The sequence below is a fragment of the Marmota monax genome, unplaced genomic scaffold, assembly GCF_021218885.2.
Source record: "Marmota monax isolate L192 unplaced genomic scaffold, Marmota_monax_Labrador192_F-V1.1 WCK01_AAM20220418_F8-fsc00228, whole genome shotgun sequence".
Lineage (NCBI taxonomy): Eukaryota > Metazoa > Chordata > Mammalia > Rodentia > Sciuridae > Marmota > Marmota monax.
In genome coordinates, this window is record NW_026695240.1 from 1,605,118 (window position 1) to 1,623,073 (window position 17,956).

At 52.4% G+C, this 17,956-nt stretch overlaps 1 protein-coding gene and 1 non-coding gene across 5 annotated transcripts; both read right to left on the bottom strand.

The window, feature by feature from the left end:
* Positions 1–5,862: 5,862 nt before the first annotated feature.
* Eif3k (eukaryotic translation initiation factor 3 subunit K) lies at positions 5,863–17,240 on the bottom strand. Of its 4 annotated transcripts, none has more exons than XM_046440190.2 (8): positions 17,084–17,239; positions 16,090–16,188; positions 13,907–14,027; positions 12,572–12,646; positions 9,934–10,000; positions 9,770–9,847; positions 7,766–7,891; positions 5,863–5,926 (listed from the first exon to the last, which is right to left on the bottom strand). In XM_046440190.2, the coding sequence occupies exons 1-8, from the start codon at positions 17,140–17,142 to the stop codon at positions 5,895–5,897; spliced, it is 657 nt and encodes a 218-aa protein (XP_046296146.1). In that variant the 5' UTR covers positions 17,143–17,239; the 3' UTR covers positions 5,863–5,894. The 4 variants fall into 4 exon arrangements, with proteins under 4 accessions (XP_046296146.1, XP_058433572.1, XP_058433573.1 ...); XM_058577589.1 differs by having other exon boundaries at positions 16,090–16,199; positions 17,094–17,220; XM_058577590.1 differs by having other exon boundaries at positions 17,094–17,112.
* On the bottom strand, positions 10,876–11,006 carry LOC124089983 (small nucleolar RNA SNORA9). Its single transcript, XR_006850901.1, has one exon. It is a non-coding gene; the product is annotated as a small nucleolar RNA SNORA9 (small nucleolar RNA).
* Positions 17,241–17,956: the final 716 nt, after the last annotated feature.

The window sequence follows — 17,956 nt, forward strand, 5'->3', positions numbered from 1 at the left end:
CCGTGTTTTATGCCTCGGCACTAAAGAAGGAACGAAACGTTAAGAAAATGTGCATAGTGCGATGGCGCTCTCCAGTAACCCCAGCTACTCCGCAGGCTGAGGCAGGAGGATCCCAAGTTCACAGGCAGCCTCAGCAATTTGGCGAGGCACCAAGCAACTCAGAGAGACGCTGTCTCAAAATAAAAAATAATAGGGGCTGGCGTTGTGGCTCAGTGGTCAAAAGTCCCTGAGTTCAATTTCCAGTAACCAAAACAAAACAAAAAAAAATTGTTTTTATTTTTTATAAAGGTGATGTGGGGTGCTGAGGATATAGATCAGTGGTAGAGCGCTTGCCAAGCATGTGCGAGGCCCTGGGTTCAATCCCAGTACCAGGAAGGAAAAAAAAGTATATAGTATATTCCAACATTGTGGCCAAAAGTCAAACATAAACTAAATGTAAATGAAGTACTCAGGGTAGGTTTCACAGAGAAGCCACACGTTTGTCTGTTTTGTGGCACTGGGGATTGAACCCAGGGCACTTTAATACTGAGCTATATCCCCAGTTCATTTTTCATTTCATTTTGACGTAGGGTCTAACTAAATTGCCCAAGCTGACCTCAAACTTGTGATCCTCCAGCCTCAGCCTTCTGATTTGCTGGACTCACAGGCCTGTGTCCCCACATCTAGCAAAGGATGGCATTTGCACAAGGACCTCAAGGCTTTACAAAATGGACATGGAAGTTAGACTGGAATAGGTACCAGCAAAGTGGGAAGGTAGAGGATTTTTTGGGCTTGGCTACCTTCATTATTCATTCAACAAACAATTAATGAAAACCTACTCTTACCACATACTGTTCTTGGCCTCTGACCATATAGGAAAGAGCATGATATGCCTGGTCAGTTCTCAAGTGGCTATCATTATAGTGGGGAGGGCAACAATAAATAAGCAAACAAATACAGATAAATGATATTGCAGCTGGGGGTGATGGTGCACATCTGTAATCCCAATAGCTCAGGAGGCTGAGGGTAGAGGATCACAAGTTCAAAGCCAGCCTCAGCAACAGAGAGGCTCTAAGCAACTCAGTGAGGCCCTATCTCTAAATAAAATATAAAAATGGGCTGGGGATGTGACTCAATAGTTGAGTGTCCCTGAATCCAATCCCTGGTAAACCCCCCGCCAAAAAAATGATATTGCCACATTAACAGGCATCTCAAATATAAATAGTGCACACCTGTTATCCCAGCAACTCAGGAGGCTGAGGCAGGAAGATTGCAAAATCAAAGCCAGCCTGAGCAACTTTGCAAGACTCTGTCTCTAAATAAATAAATATTTAAAAATAAAAGTTAAAAAGGGCTGGGGATGTAGCTCCATGGTAAAACCCCACTGGGTTCAATCCCCAGTACTGGTGGCGGGGCGGGGGGAACTGTGCTCCTGAGTTGAATTGATCTGCCCCCCAAACCAGATCACCCTGCAGTCCTCAGTTAATGGCGTCTCCATCCTTCTGGCTATTTAGCAAAAGCCTTACAGTCATCTCTCACTCTCCTGTCCTACCTGCAGACAGTTCTCCGGGAAATTTTGTCATTACATTTTCAAAGTACACGCAGAACCCATCCACTTCAGAGCCCTATCCTGGTTCTGTCCACCCTCACTCATCTTCCTTTGGACCTCTGCAGCAGTCTCCTCCCTGTACCCAGCCCCCAGCCCGCATCCTCATATGCTCTTTCCTGTAAGGAGCCAAGTGATGCCCTGAGAGCCTGAGTCAGATCATGTCCCTCCCTCCTTTGCTCAGAACCCACACTCAGAGGAAAAGCAAAAGTCAAGGAAAGGAGGAAAAGACGCAGAGGAGCCTGCGGGGCCCTGCCTGGCCCAGCCCAGATTTTGTAACAGTTCAAAGTCCTGGGGCTTCAGCCAGACCTGGGTCTTCCGTGTCCTGGTCCCCACAGCTCCTAGCTCACCTCCCTCTCCCCCTAGCTTGCTGACCTTGCTGTTCCTCCAACATGCCAGGCTCCACCCTCAGCCTCAAAGCCTTTATACTTGGTGACACGTTGTTACCACTGCCTGACACACTTTCCCCAGATTCTAGATCTTCGTGGCCTATGGTACCCCTTCTGCAGGTCTCTGCAGAAATGTTTCCTCCTCTGCAAGCGCTTCCCTGACCACTTTATGTAAAATGGCATCCTAGGGCTGGGGGGTGAGCCAGGGGTAGAGCACTTGCCTTGTATGTTCGAGCAGGAGGTTCAACCCTCCTGCACCTTTGTCTACAGTACCTCACCATCTACACACCACCCGACATATTCCCCGCCTTGTATCTTGTGCATTTCTTCCCCAAGAATAACAGCCCACAAGGGAGCAGGTCTTGTTTTGGTCCCTGCTGTATGCCTGGTCCCTGAAGCAGTGTCTGGTGGAGTAGGAGTTCTGAATGAATGGGCTTAAAGCATGCTGTAGAATTTGATTTTTTTTTTTTAAGTGGTGCTGGGGATGGAATCCAGGGCCTCTCACATGATGGGCAAGTGCTCTACCAGTGAATTAGACCCTTATCCCAGAATTTTATTCTAAATGCAATGGGAAGATGAGATTTTCAGTAAGAGGCTGGGATGTTATTCAGCTGTTCACGAGGCCCTTTGGCTGCATGAGGGCCACAGAGTGGAGAAGTTCAGGCACAGAGAGCCCAGTGAGGGGGCTGCTGTAATATCAGGATGGAGCTGGACAGGACTAGGGCCAGAGCACAATGCCATAGAGGGAGACATGGAAAGATCTGGGAAAGTGAAGCTTATTATACTGCCACATATTTGGCTTTGTTGGGAGAATCAGGGCAGCTTCCAGGTTTGGGACCTGAGCAAACAGGGAAGTATGCAACCAAGTGTGAACTTTATTGAAGTAGGAAGGAAATGAGGGGAATGGCTGTTGGGAAGGTGAGGTATTTGAGTTAAACTACAACAAAGAACTGAAAATGAGCTGAGTGTGGTGGCACATGCCTTGTAAACTCAGTCATTTGGGAGGCTGAGGCAGGAGGATTGCAAGTATGAGGCCAGCCTCAGCAATTTAATGAGACCCTCAGCAACTTAGCAAGACCCTGTCTCAAAATAAAAAATAAAAAGGACTAGGGATGTAGCTCAGCAGTCAAGTGCCCAAGTTCAATTCCCAGCACCAATGAATATATACTGTGTGATAGGAAGGGATTCTGTCCAAGTCCAATTACTTGGGGATAGGGATTAGAAGACAGGGCTTCCCCAGGTATAGGAGCTTCAGGGATCCTGTTCCCCTGTCCCACAGGCACGTGAAGGACACCAACAGTAAGCAGCCCCAATTGCGGCTTGTTTTCCCAGGGGATGCAGCACCTGGCAGAAGCTCCCAGGCCTTTTTGCTGCTCCCCAAGCTGGGCTGGGGCGGGGCAGCCTCCACCTGCCTCATTTGAACTCAGGACTCTGGCACCGATCTTGGTGAGGAAGGTCGGGGACAGGGATGTCCCTCAGGTGCAGAGCCACCAGTCTCTCCCTACCTGCTCATGGTGGATACTGAAACCTCCCAGACCAAAGGCCCAGAGCTGGAGCAGGTGACCCCAGTCAGTGAGGTCCTCTGATTGCCGGCCTTGAGGCTACACCTGGCAGCCATCTGCGGACAGTGTAGTGGTAACAGCTGGCATGTCTAAAGGTCCCAGGGAGGGGGGATCCAAGGGGCCAGAAGGGGCTTTAGTTCTCCATTTCTATACCACTGAGACTTCAGTCAGAACTAATGCTGTTCCATAACCATTGCTGTGTGGCTTTTTTGGTGCTGAGGACCAAACCTTAGGCCTCATACATGCCAAGCCTGTACTCTACCACTGAGCTACACTCCCAGCTCCTGTAAAAAACAATTTTTTGCCATTGTCATCGTTACTGCAATATCAGGGATCAAATCCATGGTTCTCTACTGAATACAACCCCACTTTTTTTTTTAACCAGGGTTGAACTCAGGGGCTCCCTGACCACTGAGCCACATCCCTAGCCCTATTTTGAATTTAGCGAGGGTCTCACTGAGTTGCTTAGTGCCTCCGTTTTGCTGAGGCTGGCTTTGAGCTCGCAATCCTCCTTCAGCCTCCTGAGCCACTGGGACTACAGGTGTGCCCGAACCCTTTGACACAGGGTCTCACTAAATTGCCCAGATGGCCTTGCACTTACAATCCTGCCTCAGCTTCCCAGACTGCTGGGATTAGAGGTGGACCACAGGGCCCAGCCTCCACGCCACTGTTGCAGCTAGAACAGCAGCCCCGAGCCAAAGCAGACACAGGAACAATCACCAGAATGGAATTTGGAGAGAGCGATATGTTTATGATCTCTCCTAGGTGCCAAGTCTGTCCTGAACTCTTTGGAGGCGTTAATTCACAACTTGAGAAGGGGCACAAACCCCAGGCATAGAACTGAGGCACGGGAGAGATGAACCAACATGCCCAAAGCCACGAGGCTTGAGTCTGAGCCCAGGCAGTCTTTAGCTACTATCAGCTGCTCAGAAGACGCCCCGTGGAGGTGGAGTGAGAGCAGGCCTGACACAGCTTCCGAAGGTCATTCCTTTTTTTTTTTTGGTACTAGGGACTGAACCAAGGGGTGCTGTACCACTAAAATACATCCCCAGCCCTAATTATCTTTTAAAATCTGTTAAATTGCTGTGGGCCTCACTAAATTGCTGAGGCTGGCCTTGACTTGTGATCCTCCAGCTTCAGCCTTCTGTCACTGGGATTACAGGTGTTAACCACGTCAGACGGCAAGGTCCTTCGTTCTCCTCATGCAGAGCGGCCATGGCCAGATTTACATGTCTCCTACATGATGGCACCTGCCAAGTAGGTGCCTGGTGACTGTCCCCACACAGGAGGGGTATCTGAATAATCTGCACTGTCTTGTGGGTGGGGGTACCTCCCAGTCCTCTTTCATCCCCCTCCTGGCTCCACAAGTTGCATAAGCAAACGTTCACTGTGTCCCCAGGGTCAGGACACTTCCTAGTTCCTGGTGCCTGCACAGGTCTGGAACCTGGGGCAAAGGTGCCAGCCCCACCCTCGCTCCCCAGGACAGGGCCCTAGGAGAAATGCAGAGGGCCGGGTAGCCAAGCGCTGGTGCCCTGCTGCCTCTCTGCAGGCAAAGCTCACAGGCAAGATGGCTCTGTGTCTCCCCTGAGGCTGGATCACCACCACGGAATTTTAGTTCCTCCACCTCCCCAGGACAGGCTCAGGGCGGCTGGTCACTGCCAGAATACCTGCAACGCCTGTGTGTTCCGTGAGAATGAAAGTCACTCTGCTAGGGATTAAGTGACATGACTGGGGAGGATGACTGCCTGGCTCTGACACTTTGCTCTGAGGAGCAAGTCCCAAATGTCTGATGAAGTCTCTCCCCACAGAAGGTGCTGAGGAATAGTTTGCAACCTTGGTGACAAACCCTTTCTGAGTCTGAAATGAACACTGGCTCCCGCTCTCCCAGCAAGACCGCAGGCCCTGGCTTAAGACCTTCACTCGAGAGAGCGCCTGAGTCCCGCCCGAGGCCAGCAGAGGGCACATTCTTCCAGATGAGGAAATTGGGGATTAGACAGGGCACTGGCCCAAGGACGCAGAGCAAGCCAGGATGTGGAGAGAGAGCTTCCCTGGGCTGCAGGGCTGGGTGCCCACAGCCACGCACACCCTCCCCTCCTGGCTGACTCACCTCGCCCTCCCCACAGAGACCTGACAGGTCAGGAAGGTGGGGGTGGGTGGCCAGCTCGCTGCTGGGGTGGGGCCAGGGAGGAAGTCAAGGGGGGAGAAAAGGGAGGTAAGAAAAGAGGAGGAAGGCCACAGGTTGCAGGCAGGGCAGAGGCCTCCCCCTGGACTCCCCTGGAGGGCCAGGCAGAGACAGGAAGCATACAGGGAGGAGGCAGGGCAGGGCTAGGTCAACACATCTTTATTAAATGTTGGCAGTCACTGGGAGGAGGCCATGATGCTGGACACACCTGTTGAGAAAAGAAAGGACACCGGGGTCAACCTGGGAACCAAGGGAGGCAAACTTCCAGCTACCACCCCGGCATCACTAATCCTTCAGGGGCAGATCACAGTCATCTTCTGGGTTTGGGGTTCCAGCTCAGAGGCAGAGCGCTCACCTAGCACGTGCGAGGCCCTGGGTTTGATGCTCAGCACCACAAAAAAATAAATTAAAATACTGTGTCCACCTACAACTAAAAAAATAAACCTTAAAAAAAAAAAAAAAAAAAGAAAGAAACAAAAGAAAACAAACCAGGACTGTGAAGCAGAGAGGCCTAGGTTAAAACCCCAGCTCAACTATTAACAGCTGGGTGACTTTGGGCAAGTTACATAACATCTCTGTGCAGCAGTTTCCCCATCTGTAAGAAGGGCCTATCCTTGGGCTAGAACTGTAGCTCATTGGCAGAGCGCTTGCCTAGCATGTGTGAGGCACTGGGTTCAAGTCTCAGCACCACATAAAATAAATAAAAGTATTGTGTCCATCTACAAAAAAAGAAGGGCCTATTCAACAGGACTATCACGTTAAAAGAAGTCCTTGTGGGCTGGATGCAGTGGTGCACGCCTCTTGAGGATCGTGAGTTCAAAACCAGCCTCAGCAAAGTGAAGTACTAAGCAACTCAGTGAGACCCTGTCTCTAATAAAATACAAAATAGGGCTGGGATGTGACTCAGTGGTCAAGTGCCCCTGAGTTCAATCCCGGTACCAAAAAAAAAAAAAAAAAGTGCTTGGAACCACGCCTGATATCATTGGGGTGTCGCTGTCGCGGTATTTACCGTGTGCTCTCCACACACTGCACAGCCTGTGGCTCCCCACCACACGAACTTCAGCCTGGATCTTCAGACTCCAACCCAGTGGTGCATCACCTTAAGAGGTGAGGGTCCCCGATCGCGGGCACAGAGAGGGCGGTCACTCAATCCCACTTCATTCAGTTCCAAATTAGCGGGTTGGTATGGAGAAGCCACACTGTACCAACTCCCATGGCTAAACCAACAGAAGCACATGTAGGAGCTGGGAGGAGACTCAGGCCCAAGAAAGCAGCCCCCGTGCTCTGCACAGATGAGGCTGTTCCTCGTGTGTGTGGTGTGTGTGTGTGTATTGGCAGTGACGAACTTAACACGCTCTGGACTGAATGCCTGGCTCTCTGCTACCTCGCCTCCTGTGCGTGGGGTGAGCAAGGTGAAAGTCACAATGTTGCTCAGCCAATTATAAGAGGGCTGATGTGAGGAGCAAATGGCTTAAGTGTAAAAAACGACAGTGTTTTTCCTAATTATTGTTGCTGTCACCTCCATTTAAAGAATTTTTTTTAGTTACAGATGGACACGATAGCTGTCTTTGTTTATGTGGTCTGAGGATGGAACCAGGGCCTTGCCTATGCTAGGCGAGCGCTCTACCACTGAGCCACAACCCAGCCCTGTCGTCCCATTTTTTACATAAGAAAATAGAGGCACAAGCGGTCAGGTCGCCCCAAGTTTGCTGTTCAGTAGAGACCCCAGATTTCCACTCAGCTCACCTGACTCAAGAGCCTGCCTGGGAGGCCCCCAGAACCCCAGAGACAAGGGAAAGCCAAAGGGACAGAGCCCCTGGGGCCAGCAGGTGTGGAGTCACCTGCATGCACCAAGGAAGGCCAGCTGGCATCATGTGGCCGCGCCTCGCTGGGTGGGCAGCCCCTGGACAGATCAAAGGAGCGTGGCAGACATGAGTTCTCCGGCCCTGGACAAGAACAGCTCTACCTGGGTTTCGGGGCCCCATTCCAGTGTCTGTCAAAGGATGCCCCCTGAGCCCCACAGCCGAGACCCTGGGCCACTACTCACTGTCAAAGTCAATCTTTTCCACAATGTTCTTGGGCTTAATGCTCTCCTCTTGGCTACAGATGAAGATCTGCCCCGACTCGTCGGCGCTCCAGCCGTACTTGCTCATCCACACCTTTAGCTGATTGTCTGCGAGGAGCACAAACGGTGTGAGCCAGCTGGACCCCACAGTAACATGGGGTGTGGGAGGCACGGGAATCAAGGCTACCAGGCCAGGGCTCCCTCCTTGCCTGGCCAGGCCTGCCATCTCTGGCCAGCAGAGAAGCCAGGTGGGTCTCCTTGCTGCCACCCTGCCCTTTTGTGGCGCATTCCCTACACAGCAGCCAGAGGGCGCCCTCAGCCCTGCCTCCTTCCCATTGGAGATTTCTGTCTTCACTTCTTTCCTGTCTGGCCCTTCTCTCCCAGGGCCAGTCCTGGTTCTTAATAAGAGCAGTATATTTACTTATCTGCTTTTTGCCACAGAATAGACAAAATGGTTGCAAAACTATATCATCATCACTAACAATAAGTCTTTTGGGCCCTAAGAAAATACACCAGTACGGTGAGGCATACTAGTCCCAGTGGCTGGGGAGGCTGAGGCAGGAAGATCACAAGTTTGGCAGCCAGCCTCGTTAACACAGCGAGTCCACCTCAAATTAAAATAAAGAAGGGTTGGTGAAGCTCAATGGAAAGGTTCTTCTGGTTTAAACCACCAGCACCATAAAAAGAAAATATGCTGGTACAGGTGCTGCTACAGTGGGGTTCAATTATGTTAAATGATTTCTGTGGAACTATTAGTGTTTTGATAGATTCACCTAATCCTCCTTATATTAAATCCCAAATTGTGTTTCATATTCTTTTTCTTGTGGGGCGGTGTGGGGGGGGTACCAGGGATTGAACTCAGGGGTGCTTAACCACTGAGCCACTTTTTTATGTGTGTGTGTAACAGGGTCTCACTAAGTTGCTTAGAGTCTCACTAAATTGCTGAGGCTGGCCTTGAACTTTCGATCCTACTGCCTCAGCCTCCCAAGTCACTGAGATTACAGGTGTGGGCCACTACTTCCAGCATTTTTTTTTTTTTTTTAAGAGACTGTGCCTTGCTATGTTGCCTGGACTGGCTTCAAAGGATGATACCCCAGCCTCTCAAGTAGCTGGGACTACAGGTGCCCACCACAACACCCAAATTTTAATTTTACTTTTAAATATGCAAAACACCTATCTGATGCATTTAGCATGTGCCAAACATAAAATGTCCAGCAAAATTAGCTCCCACTGGGAAAAAAAAAAAAGACACACACAACCTACATGTAAAGGCAAAAATTCCACAAGAAGATTCTCCCAAGACTCAACCCACCCTCACCTCTCTTCCCTGCCCCTGCCTCCTCTCCCAGATGTGATCACCCCCTTAGTTTCGTATCTTCCCTTCCTGCATTTTTGGGGGGATCTTTTAAAAACATCGATCTGATCACGGCTCCCTGCTCAGAGGTTCCTATCTATGGTTATTTCATTCAAGAACAAGGAGACACTCATCCTGAGACCCTGCACAGGCTGCAGATGCCCCTCTAACCACCTCTCTGCCCTCACGACCCCTCTGTACCCAGTCACTCTGCTTTGGCCCACAGTGCCCAGGCTGCCCTGTGAACGACAGGCAGGCTGCTGCTCCCGAGCCCCTTGTCCAGTCTGCTCTCAGCCGCCCTGTGAGCAGGCTGCTGTCCTCTGCAGCATGAATGGCCACCGGACACACACATGCTCCCTCCTTGAAAACAAACCTGAGCCCTTCTGTTTTGTTCATTGTCACGTGACCAGAATCTAAACAAAATCTGGCACAAAGTTGGCACTCGACCAGTGGATACAGAGGGACTGAGTGGCACAGGGTGTCCCCGAGGAAGGGAACCACCAACACCAGGCCCTGCGTCTTCCCTGGGCTGCATCTCCAGTAATGACCCAGAGAGGCTGGAGTTGGCGGAAGCCCACTGCCCCGACCACCCCCAACCCCCCAGATTGACACAAGGGACCCAGAGGTCTTACCTGTCAGATCCCCGAGCATCTCGGCCAGCAACCAGCGGTCAATGTGCTGGTATGTGATGCCCACGACGTGGCAGATAACTGTGGATGAGAGGGAATGATGGAGAGGGACCGTCGCCACTCCCCAGCCCTCACCGTACAGAGCCCAGGCTCAGAGAAGGACTTACACTTCCGGACAGAGTCTTCAAAGCCAGTTATACCTTCCAAGAGGTCCATGTTTTCATCCAGGGCTTGCTGCAGGGGAGGGACGGCAAGCACAGTGTCAGTGTCCCTAAGGATGGCAGCAGCCACCAACACGCGAGCACTGACCTACACACTGCCACCCCGCCACATGCAACATGTGTGATGTCACTGTTCTTAGGCCCATTCCAGACATGGAGACCAGGAGGACTCAGCCGAGAAATGATCCAGGCAGAAGCCAGACACAGGGTAGCTACCTATACTCCTTACCTGTCCTGGCCGTTGTCATAGGGAAAAAGCCAACCTTTCAACCAAGGCTCAGGAGGCCCACAGGGTGCTCGCTCACCCCACCCACCCCCCACTCACTCGCAGGCACCTCCTGGCTGCTCCCAACACCCCTCCCCGCCTCAGGCCTTTTGCATTGCTGTTTGTCTGGAACTTTCCTCCTCCACAGCTGGCCCTCCTGCCTCCTGCAGGCTTTTGCTCAAATGTCACTTCTTCATCGAGGGCTTCCTCCAACAGGAGTGGGAGAGAAGAGCCCCACAAACCCTGAGAAGGGAGGAGCAGCCATGAGGCAGGAGGCAAACCAGGAGGATGCTGTACTGGGAGCCAGATGACGAGGGTTCCAGGGAGGGGAGTGCGACCACCAGCGCCAGGGACAGCCGACAGGGCGGGTGACACAGGCCTGGCGCTGGCTTACCGGACCCAGTGACACGCAGCTTCAAGGGGCATGTGTGCACACTGGGGGTGGGCGTGAGGTGACAAAGGCCTGAGTGGGATGACTAGAGCGGGGCCGCGTGAACAGGGGTGAAGGAGGCCCGGAGCACAGGAGCCTCTCCCACAAGCAGGTGACCCCCGGGACTGACTCACTTATTTGAAATGAGTTTCCTGAGACAGGGTACTTTTCATTTTGTTTGTTTTTAGCAGAGGATTGTCTGAAACTTCCATGACCTTGCTCTGGACGAAGCAGGCCGAGGCCTTAAACCACCTCAGCACTGCTCTGGCCAGCGCTGCGGGAACGCACGGGGCCACGAAGACCCGGCACGCAGGAGGCTTGCTAGGGGTTTTTGGTTTTAAAACCAGGGAAGAGCTGGGTACAGTGGCACATGCCTCTAAGCCCAGCAACCCGGGAGTCTGGGCCAGGAGGGTTCCAAGCTCAAGGGCACCCTGCCAACTCAGTGAGACCCTGTCTCAAAATAAACAACCCAGGAAGGGCAGGTTCTTGTTTGAGGAGTCGGGAAGGGCTGGTGTGGCAAGGGGAAGGGGTCCCCATGCTTTAGAGGAGGGTCGCCTCAGCCACTTCACCTGCTGAAACGGCAGTTACGCACTAAGTCACTCTGGCGTCAGGGTCTGGGAAAACACATGAGCTCTGCTCCGCTCTATTTCTATTTCTCACAAGACAAGAAACCAGACCATGAGCTGAGGTGGGAAAGGGGTGAGAAGGGGACGTGTGAAGGGAGGTCCGCGAGCCCAGGAGAGGAACCGGGGCAGGAACAAGGTCACTCGGAAGGTCTGAGGACCCGTGCCTTCCCAGGAGTCACGCGCCCCTGGCGTTTCTCTCAGCCATTCATCATTTCAGATGCGGCTGCGCAGGGTAGGTGGCCATTTCAGAGAAGGGAGCAGAACCTGAGCAGCCCAAGCAGGCCCGGAGCCCTGGTCAGGCCCAGGTGTCGGTGGGAGAACTCACAGGGTGAGCTGGGGCTGGAGGAGGTGGCCGGGGGGTGGAGTGAATTCAGGAGCAATCGTTGGTCAGAACAAGTCAAAGGCAGCGGCTCCCAGGCTCTGCTCCATGTGGCACCTCCTGGGTAGCCCCTCAGAATCCTAAAGCCCGGGTCACACCCGCATTCCCACTTCAAACCTCCTCAGAGGCTCTGCATGCTGAGAAGAGCTGGCACAGCCATGACCACAGCTCCTCTCAGGCGGAAGATGAGCCAGGAGGACAAGAGGTCACGGAGGGCTGGGGCTCATGGCAGAGCATTGCCCAGCATGGAGGAGGCACTGGGTTGGATTCTCAGCACCACATATAAATAAATGAGTGAAATGAAGGTCCATCAACAACTAAATATATATATATATATATATAAAACCTAAAATAGATCATGGAACCTAGAGGCTGGTGTCAGTGGGTAGCCTGTGTGGGTTTTCAAACATTGCAGCATCAGGAGCAGTAGGAGGGGCAGTGAGAAGGACTCGATTCTCTAAGAAATGAGGCGCAGTCACCCAGAGGGCTGCTACCAACAAGGCAGGGAAGATGGGAGCCTCAGAACTTGGAGCAGCGATTTTGAGGAGCAGGGAACCGGCTCTGGGAGACGCAGTGAGGAGCAAGGAGGCGACCTAGCCTCCCACTTGGAGGCAGTTTGTGAGGGCTGAGCTCTGGATGCCACAGGAAAGAGGGGCGGGCACTGAGAGCAGGTGAGGAGCTGGAGGACTTCTGCTAACGACCGAGGGACTGTACTAGAAGGCCCAGTGGAAGGAGAAGGGGACAGGCTCAGGCCAAGCCTTGTGGGCACAGGGGCCATCTGAGACCTGGCTCCGTGAGGACAAGCGCTGAGGACAGGGCCCTTCGCCAAGCAACAAATGTGCACCACAGGGCCAGCCACCACCCTGCCCTGGGCCCCTCTTTACCCAGAAGGCCTGGAAATGGCAGGTCTCCAGCAGGTCCCCGAGGTACAAAATCTGCCTGATGGGCCGCTCTTCTTGCTAGCAGAAGGAAGCATTAAGGAAAAAGGTCCTGGAGCCTGCATGACTAAATCCTGGTCACCCTCTCCCCTCAGCCATCCCCTTCTACCAAAGACAGCTCAGAAACAGAACAGGGAATCGAGGCCATCTTATTTCTGCTGTGGATGTATGGAGAAGAAAGGGTGTTACGGAAGCACTGTTTCTTGTTTTCCTTTTTGGTACTGGGGATTAAACCAGGGGCACTGGCATCCCCAAGCCTTTTTAGTGAAGACAGAGGTTCACTAAGTTGCTCAGGGCTTAAGTTCCTGAGGCTGGTCTCAAACTTGTGATCCTCATGCCTCAGTCTCCCAAGATGCTGGGATTATAGGCACAAGCCACCCTGCCACTGTAGCCCTGTTTGTAAGATTCAAAGGTGAGAAACAACCCAAGGGTCCAACAGTGGGGACAACACAGTAAACTGTGGTCTGCCACATACTGGGATCGAGTCAAGGCTTATGGACACATCTTATGGACACTTTAGACTCAGCTACCAGAGTAAGTTCAATGAGTCATCTGCCATCTCTTGGCTCAACAACTGATGAGCAGGCGAGTACGAGGGCTGGGCCCACGGGTCCACCTGCCTCGCCAGGCAGGGGTTGGGGATTCTGCTGAGTTTGTCCAGTGATCAAATGTAAGCTGAAGCTCACCTGGCCAAGCCCCGGAGCAGACACCAACCAGTGCAAGGGTGTTATTTCCACTCGACATTCCTAAGGATACATGTACATTAAGTTCCTGCGCTCAGAGCTGACAATACAGTTCTTCGTGAGCCCGGCCAGGCCCTCCTGCCTCTCACCCAGTGTCCTCTATGCAGCTGGCATAAATCTGACCACAGCAACCTGCGGCTGTACAGCTCTTCACGTGCCCTGGACCCTGGCTGCATTCCACTGAAATCTGTGCTGTCCTAGGTCCCGCTGCTTCTTCTGTCTCTAAAGGACAGCAAGGAGCTCTTTCATTCCTTTAGGACTTTCCGGGATCGCCCTCACTGCCCATCCACCTAGCTTTCACGGGTTCCCTCCAGTCAGGGCCAGGTGCCTCTGCTGGCTTCACTCACCCTGCCCCTGACAGCTCCAGCCTGTCACTGATGGGGGACCTGCCTGTCACCTCACTGGACTATGAGAGCTTCACGAGGGCAGGGCCCGTCTCAGTCATGGCAATGTCCCAGCCCTGCCCAGCAGCTGAGTCTGAACTCACAGACCACTCTGCAGGCTCTGCCTCCCACCTCCATTCCCAACCAAAGGATACGTGTGCCTGGTCGATCATGCACTTGCACAGGGTGAAGTCCGTGTGGGGCAGGTTGGTGAGGGCCTTCAACAGGATCTGGGCAGTGACGGTGGTCTGAAAGAAGGCTGGGTTGAACTGGTACCTAAGAAGGGAATAAGATATACAACAGTGGTGACAACTCCAACCCCCCAAACTTCACCAAGTGCCAGGCAGGAGGCCACTGCTTTAGTCTGGAGCCTGGGGTCAAACCTGCCTGGGCTCCAACCCCAACCACATTTTCTGGCTAACCTCCCTGAGCAACTCTGCCTGCTCTGGAGATGGGGATAGTTGATCCTCACAACCACCCTGTGGGAGGCCAACCTTACCGGTGACTGAGTTACACTCCCCAGCTGGGTGCTGAGGCGCTCAGTCACAGAAATGGGTGTGTCTTGCTACAGCCCCATGGGTGAAGCTATGCTCACCTATTCCTTTGTAATATAACCCCTTGCCCTGTTTAGGATAGAATCTTCCATGGAAGTGCCTTGTGTGTGTCCCCTCCTCTTACTGTGCCCTTGGGTGTGGCCTACCCAGGTGTCAGTCAACCTGCTGACAGTGGACATCATGAAGATAGACTCAGCCCCCTGAAACCTGACCCCTTGCCTCATTTGAATAGCTTCTCCTCAATAAAAGGGATCAGCGCGTGCTCTCTCTCTCTCTTTTTCTGCGGACCCTTAAGGTCAGAGGAGCCGTCACAGCAACCCCAAAGAAAAAGGTATTTGTGTCTCTTGTGTGGTTATTTCGTGCAGCCCAGTTAGCCCAGTTTAACTAGAGTGACCCCTGAGCCTTTTAGTCACGAGAACAGAAACCCGGCACCACCCCACAGGGCAGACACAGCCACGAGCCTCACAAAGAAATGAGGCTAGAAGCAAGCTTGGCGCGGTGCTCATGCCTATGATCCCAGCAACTCTGGAGGCTAAGACAGGAGGACGACAAGTTCAAGTTCAGCCCCAGCAACTTAGTAAAATTCTAATGTCACAAAATAAAAAATAAAAAGGGCTAGTAGAAGAGCACCCCTGGTTTCAATTCTCAGTGGTCAAAAATAAATAAATAAATAAATAAAAGTAAATGAATCAAGGCTAGAAGGAACAATGTGGAGCAGTGGTTATGGCTCCGCCCCAGGCTCCCTCTCCCAGCTCCCACTGCCTGGCCTTGGACTGCCTATTTCAAATTCTCTGTGCTTCAGTTTTCTTTCAATAGAGGACAAAACTGAAGGTGTAGCTCATCGGTAGTGTGTGTGCTTAGCCTGTGAGCCCTGGGTTCAATTCCTGGTGTAAAAACAAACAAAAATAAGATGAACCCATATCAGCCTCCCAGGACGGCCCAGCAGTGGGCTCGTGCCTGCATCCGCAGCACAGCAGCCGACACGTGGCGAGCACTCATTCACAAGTGGCAATCACCAGTAACAACCTAAACCACCCACGAATATAAGTGGTCTCTCCATTTTATAGCCAGGAAAGCTAAAGTTATGTCATCTACAAAAATTACAAGCTGACAGTTGTCAAAAAAAAAAAAAAAAAAAAAAATCACCTGAGGGAGAAGAACCCAAGTATCCATCAACAAGGAACAGATCATTAGGCCATTAGGACAGTCACACAGTGGAACACTACACAACAATGACAATAAACTGCAACCACACACACACACACACAAATGGATGGGTGTCACAAACCCAACGCTTGGTGGAAGGTACTAGGTGCAAAAGGGGCCCTGCTGTATGATTATGGACCTGTCAAGGTCAAAGCAAGCAAAACTGAGCTAAGTGGATCCAGATGCAAGCATGTGTGGAAAACAACCATGCAAAGCCACACCATGAGACTATGACAATGGTTACCAAAGGTGGGGGTTTGGTTGGGACAGAGCATATGGACAAAGGGCCTATGGTGCTTCCAACAGTTACACAACACGAACAATGGAAACCTGGGTGTTCATTCACATCCGTTAAACTAAGTGTGTTTTATGTACTACCTTGTATGTGTTTTGCAACTAATTTTTTTTTAAACTTCCCTCACCCCAAATGTCTCATCTTCCTTGGCTTGCTAGTCTTGCACACCAAAGAGAAGCCACATCCTGCAGGCTATTCCAGACACCCCTACTGCCATGCCCCATACTGGGAATGGAACCCTGCTAGCCAGCCAACAGCATGGGGATAGGGACAGGATACTCACAATTTCAGGACAGCCAAGTTGGCTTCCAGATCATAGGCATTCTCCTTGGCCTGGGTCTCCACATAGCGCTCCAGGGTGGCCAGGTTCTCTGGATTGTACCTAGAGGAGAACTGAAGTGGGTGAATAAAGAGGAGACAGGAGCTGAGGCCAGTCCCTTTGTAGGGCCAAGGGACCACTGTAATCTGCTTCTCCTTCCTTTCCCCTCTGAATCTGGTCCTGGCCACTGGCTCTACCCAAATAGCAAGTCAGCTTTATAACCTCTAATAAAACCTGTCCATGACCCACACCTCTTGCCTGAGCTCTAAACCCCACTGGAGCCCTGGGGCTTGTCTAGCACGTTTCCCAACTTGCCAGGCAGTCACTGTTGCCTGTATACATAGTCTTCTGAAATTCTCTGCTACCCAACCCTGTCAAGCTCCCACCAGTCCAAACCATCCTCTCCTGCCGGGGTGGGTGCCTAGCTTCCTCTATATCAGCCCTGAAGATTTGGGCCTTTGCTTTCCCCTGCCTAGCCTTGACCACTCCTGGCTGTCAGTGCTTGTTGCTGGTGTCCCCTCTGGAAGGAGAACTCAGTTCATGAAAGCATGACTTGTGGCTGTCTTGGTCGCCTCTGGTTTCTAACACTACTGAGCACTAACACAACGAAGGTCGGTAAACAGTGTTGAATGAATGACATGAGGGGCAGAGGAGAAAGAAACGCTCGGGCACTGAGACCGAGGAGCTGGTAGAGGAAACTGCGGGGGGCTGAAAGAGGGACGGCCGAGGGAGAGGAGGGGAAACTTTAAAGTAATCAAAGAGATGCGTGGGCGACAGGCTCTCTTGTTAGGCCTTTCCGGTGCCTTTCCCTTCAACACCTCCTCCAGAACGACCTCCCCACATGCAGAAAGACGGAGAAATCCCGGCCAAGGCAAGCCCAGAACTCGGACCACCCCTTGCGGTCTCCGGAAATCTCCACCCCGCTTGGCTACAGCGCTCCCTCCGACCGAGCTCCGACCTGTCGATACCCTTGAGCAACTTGCCCACGTTCGCTCTCATCTGCTCAAACATGGCCATGACTCCGGGCGCCTTCCACAACCACCGCCGGAGTCGAACACCAGCCCGGAGCAGCACCCGCGAGGACCGGAAGAGGAAGAGGTAGTGGAAACGGAAACTACGTCATTGCTCTCGCTCCAGAGCCGGACAACGAAGAAGGGGAAGGCTCTTCCGGCAGCTGCCACGCTTTCCGGCTGCCACGTGATTTCTTCCCAGAAGGCGTAATTGGCGCGTGCGCACTCGCTCCACCCGGCGGAGAGAGCCAACAGCGTGAGAAAAAGCTTAGTCTACCGCAAAGCGCAGGCGCTTGCTCTGGGGCACTAGGCGGGGCTAAGCTTTCCCGGGTTTGCAGGACCCAGTCCCAAGCCTGGGACGCGCGCGTGCACGAATTTTTCGGAAAGGAGACCGAGCTTCCGACGGCGCGCGCGCACGTTGAGTTGCGCACAGTAATCTCACAAACATAGGAGCCCTCCATTTGAGCCTTGGCCAACTCCCTATGGAAATGCTCTTGAAAATCCTTCTTGCCTCAGACTTGGGCCCCGGAGGCCGGATCCAGCTTGCAGACCTCCCCAGTTTCAAGTCCTGGACCCTTGTCCCCACCTTCCACCCCAATTCCATGAGTATGGAACCATAAAGCTATTGTGCTCTGCCGGGAAATTAGGGATCGAGCCCAGTCTCCGTTAGGCTCCAGACTGGGGACAGAGGCGACCGCCCCATGTGTGCAGTCATGAATTGTTTGTGTACTGATTCTGTGCACTGCAGGCGTGAATGCACAGACATGTACCAGGAATGAGTGAGTGTATGTGCTGTGAGGACATACACATGTGTACACACG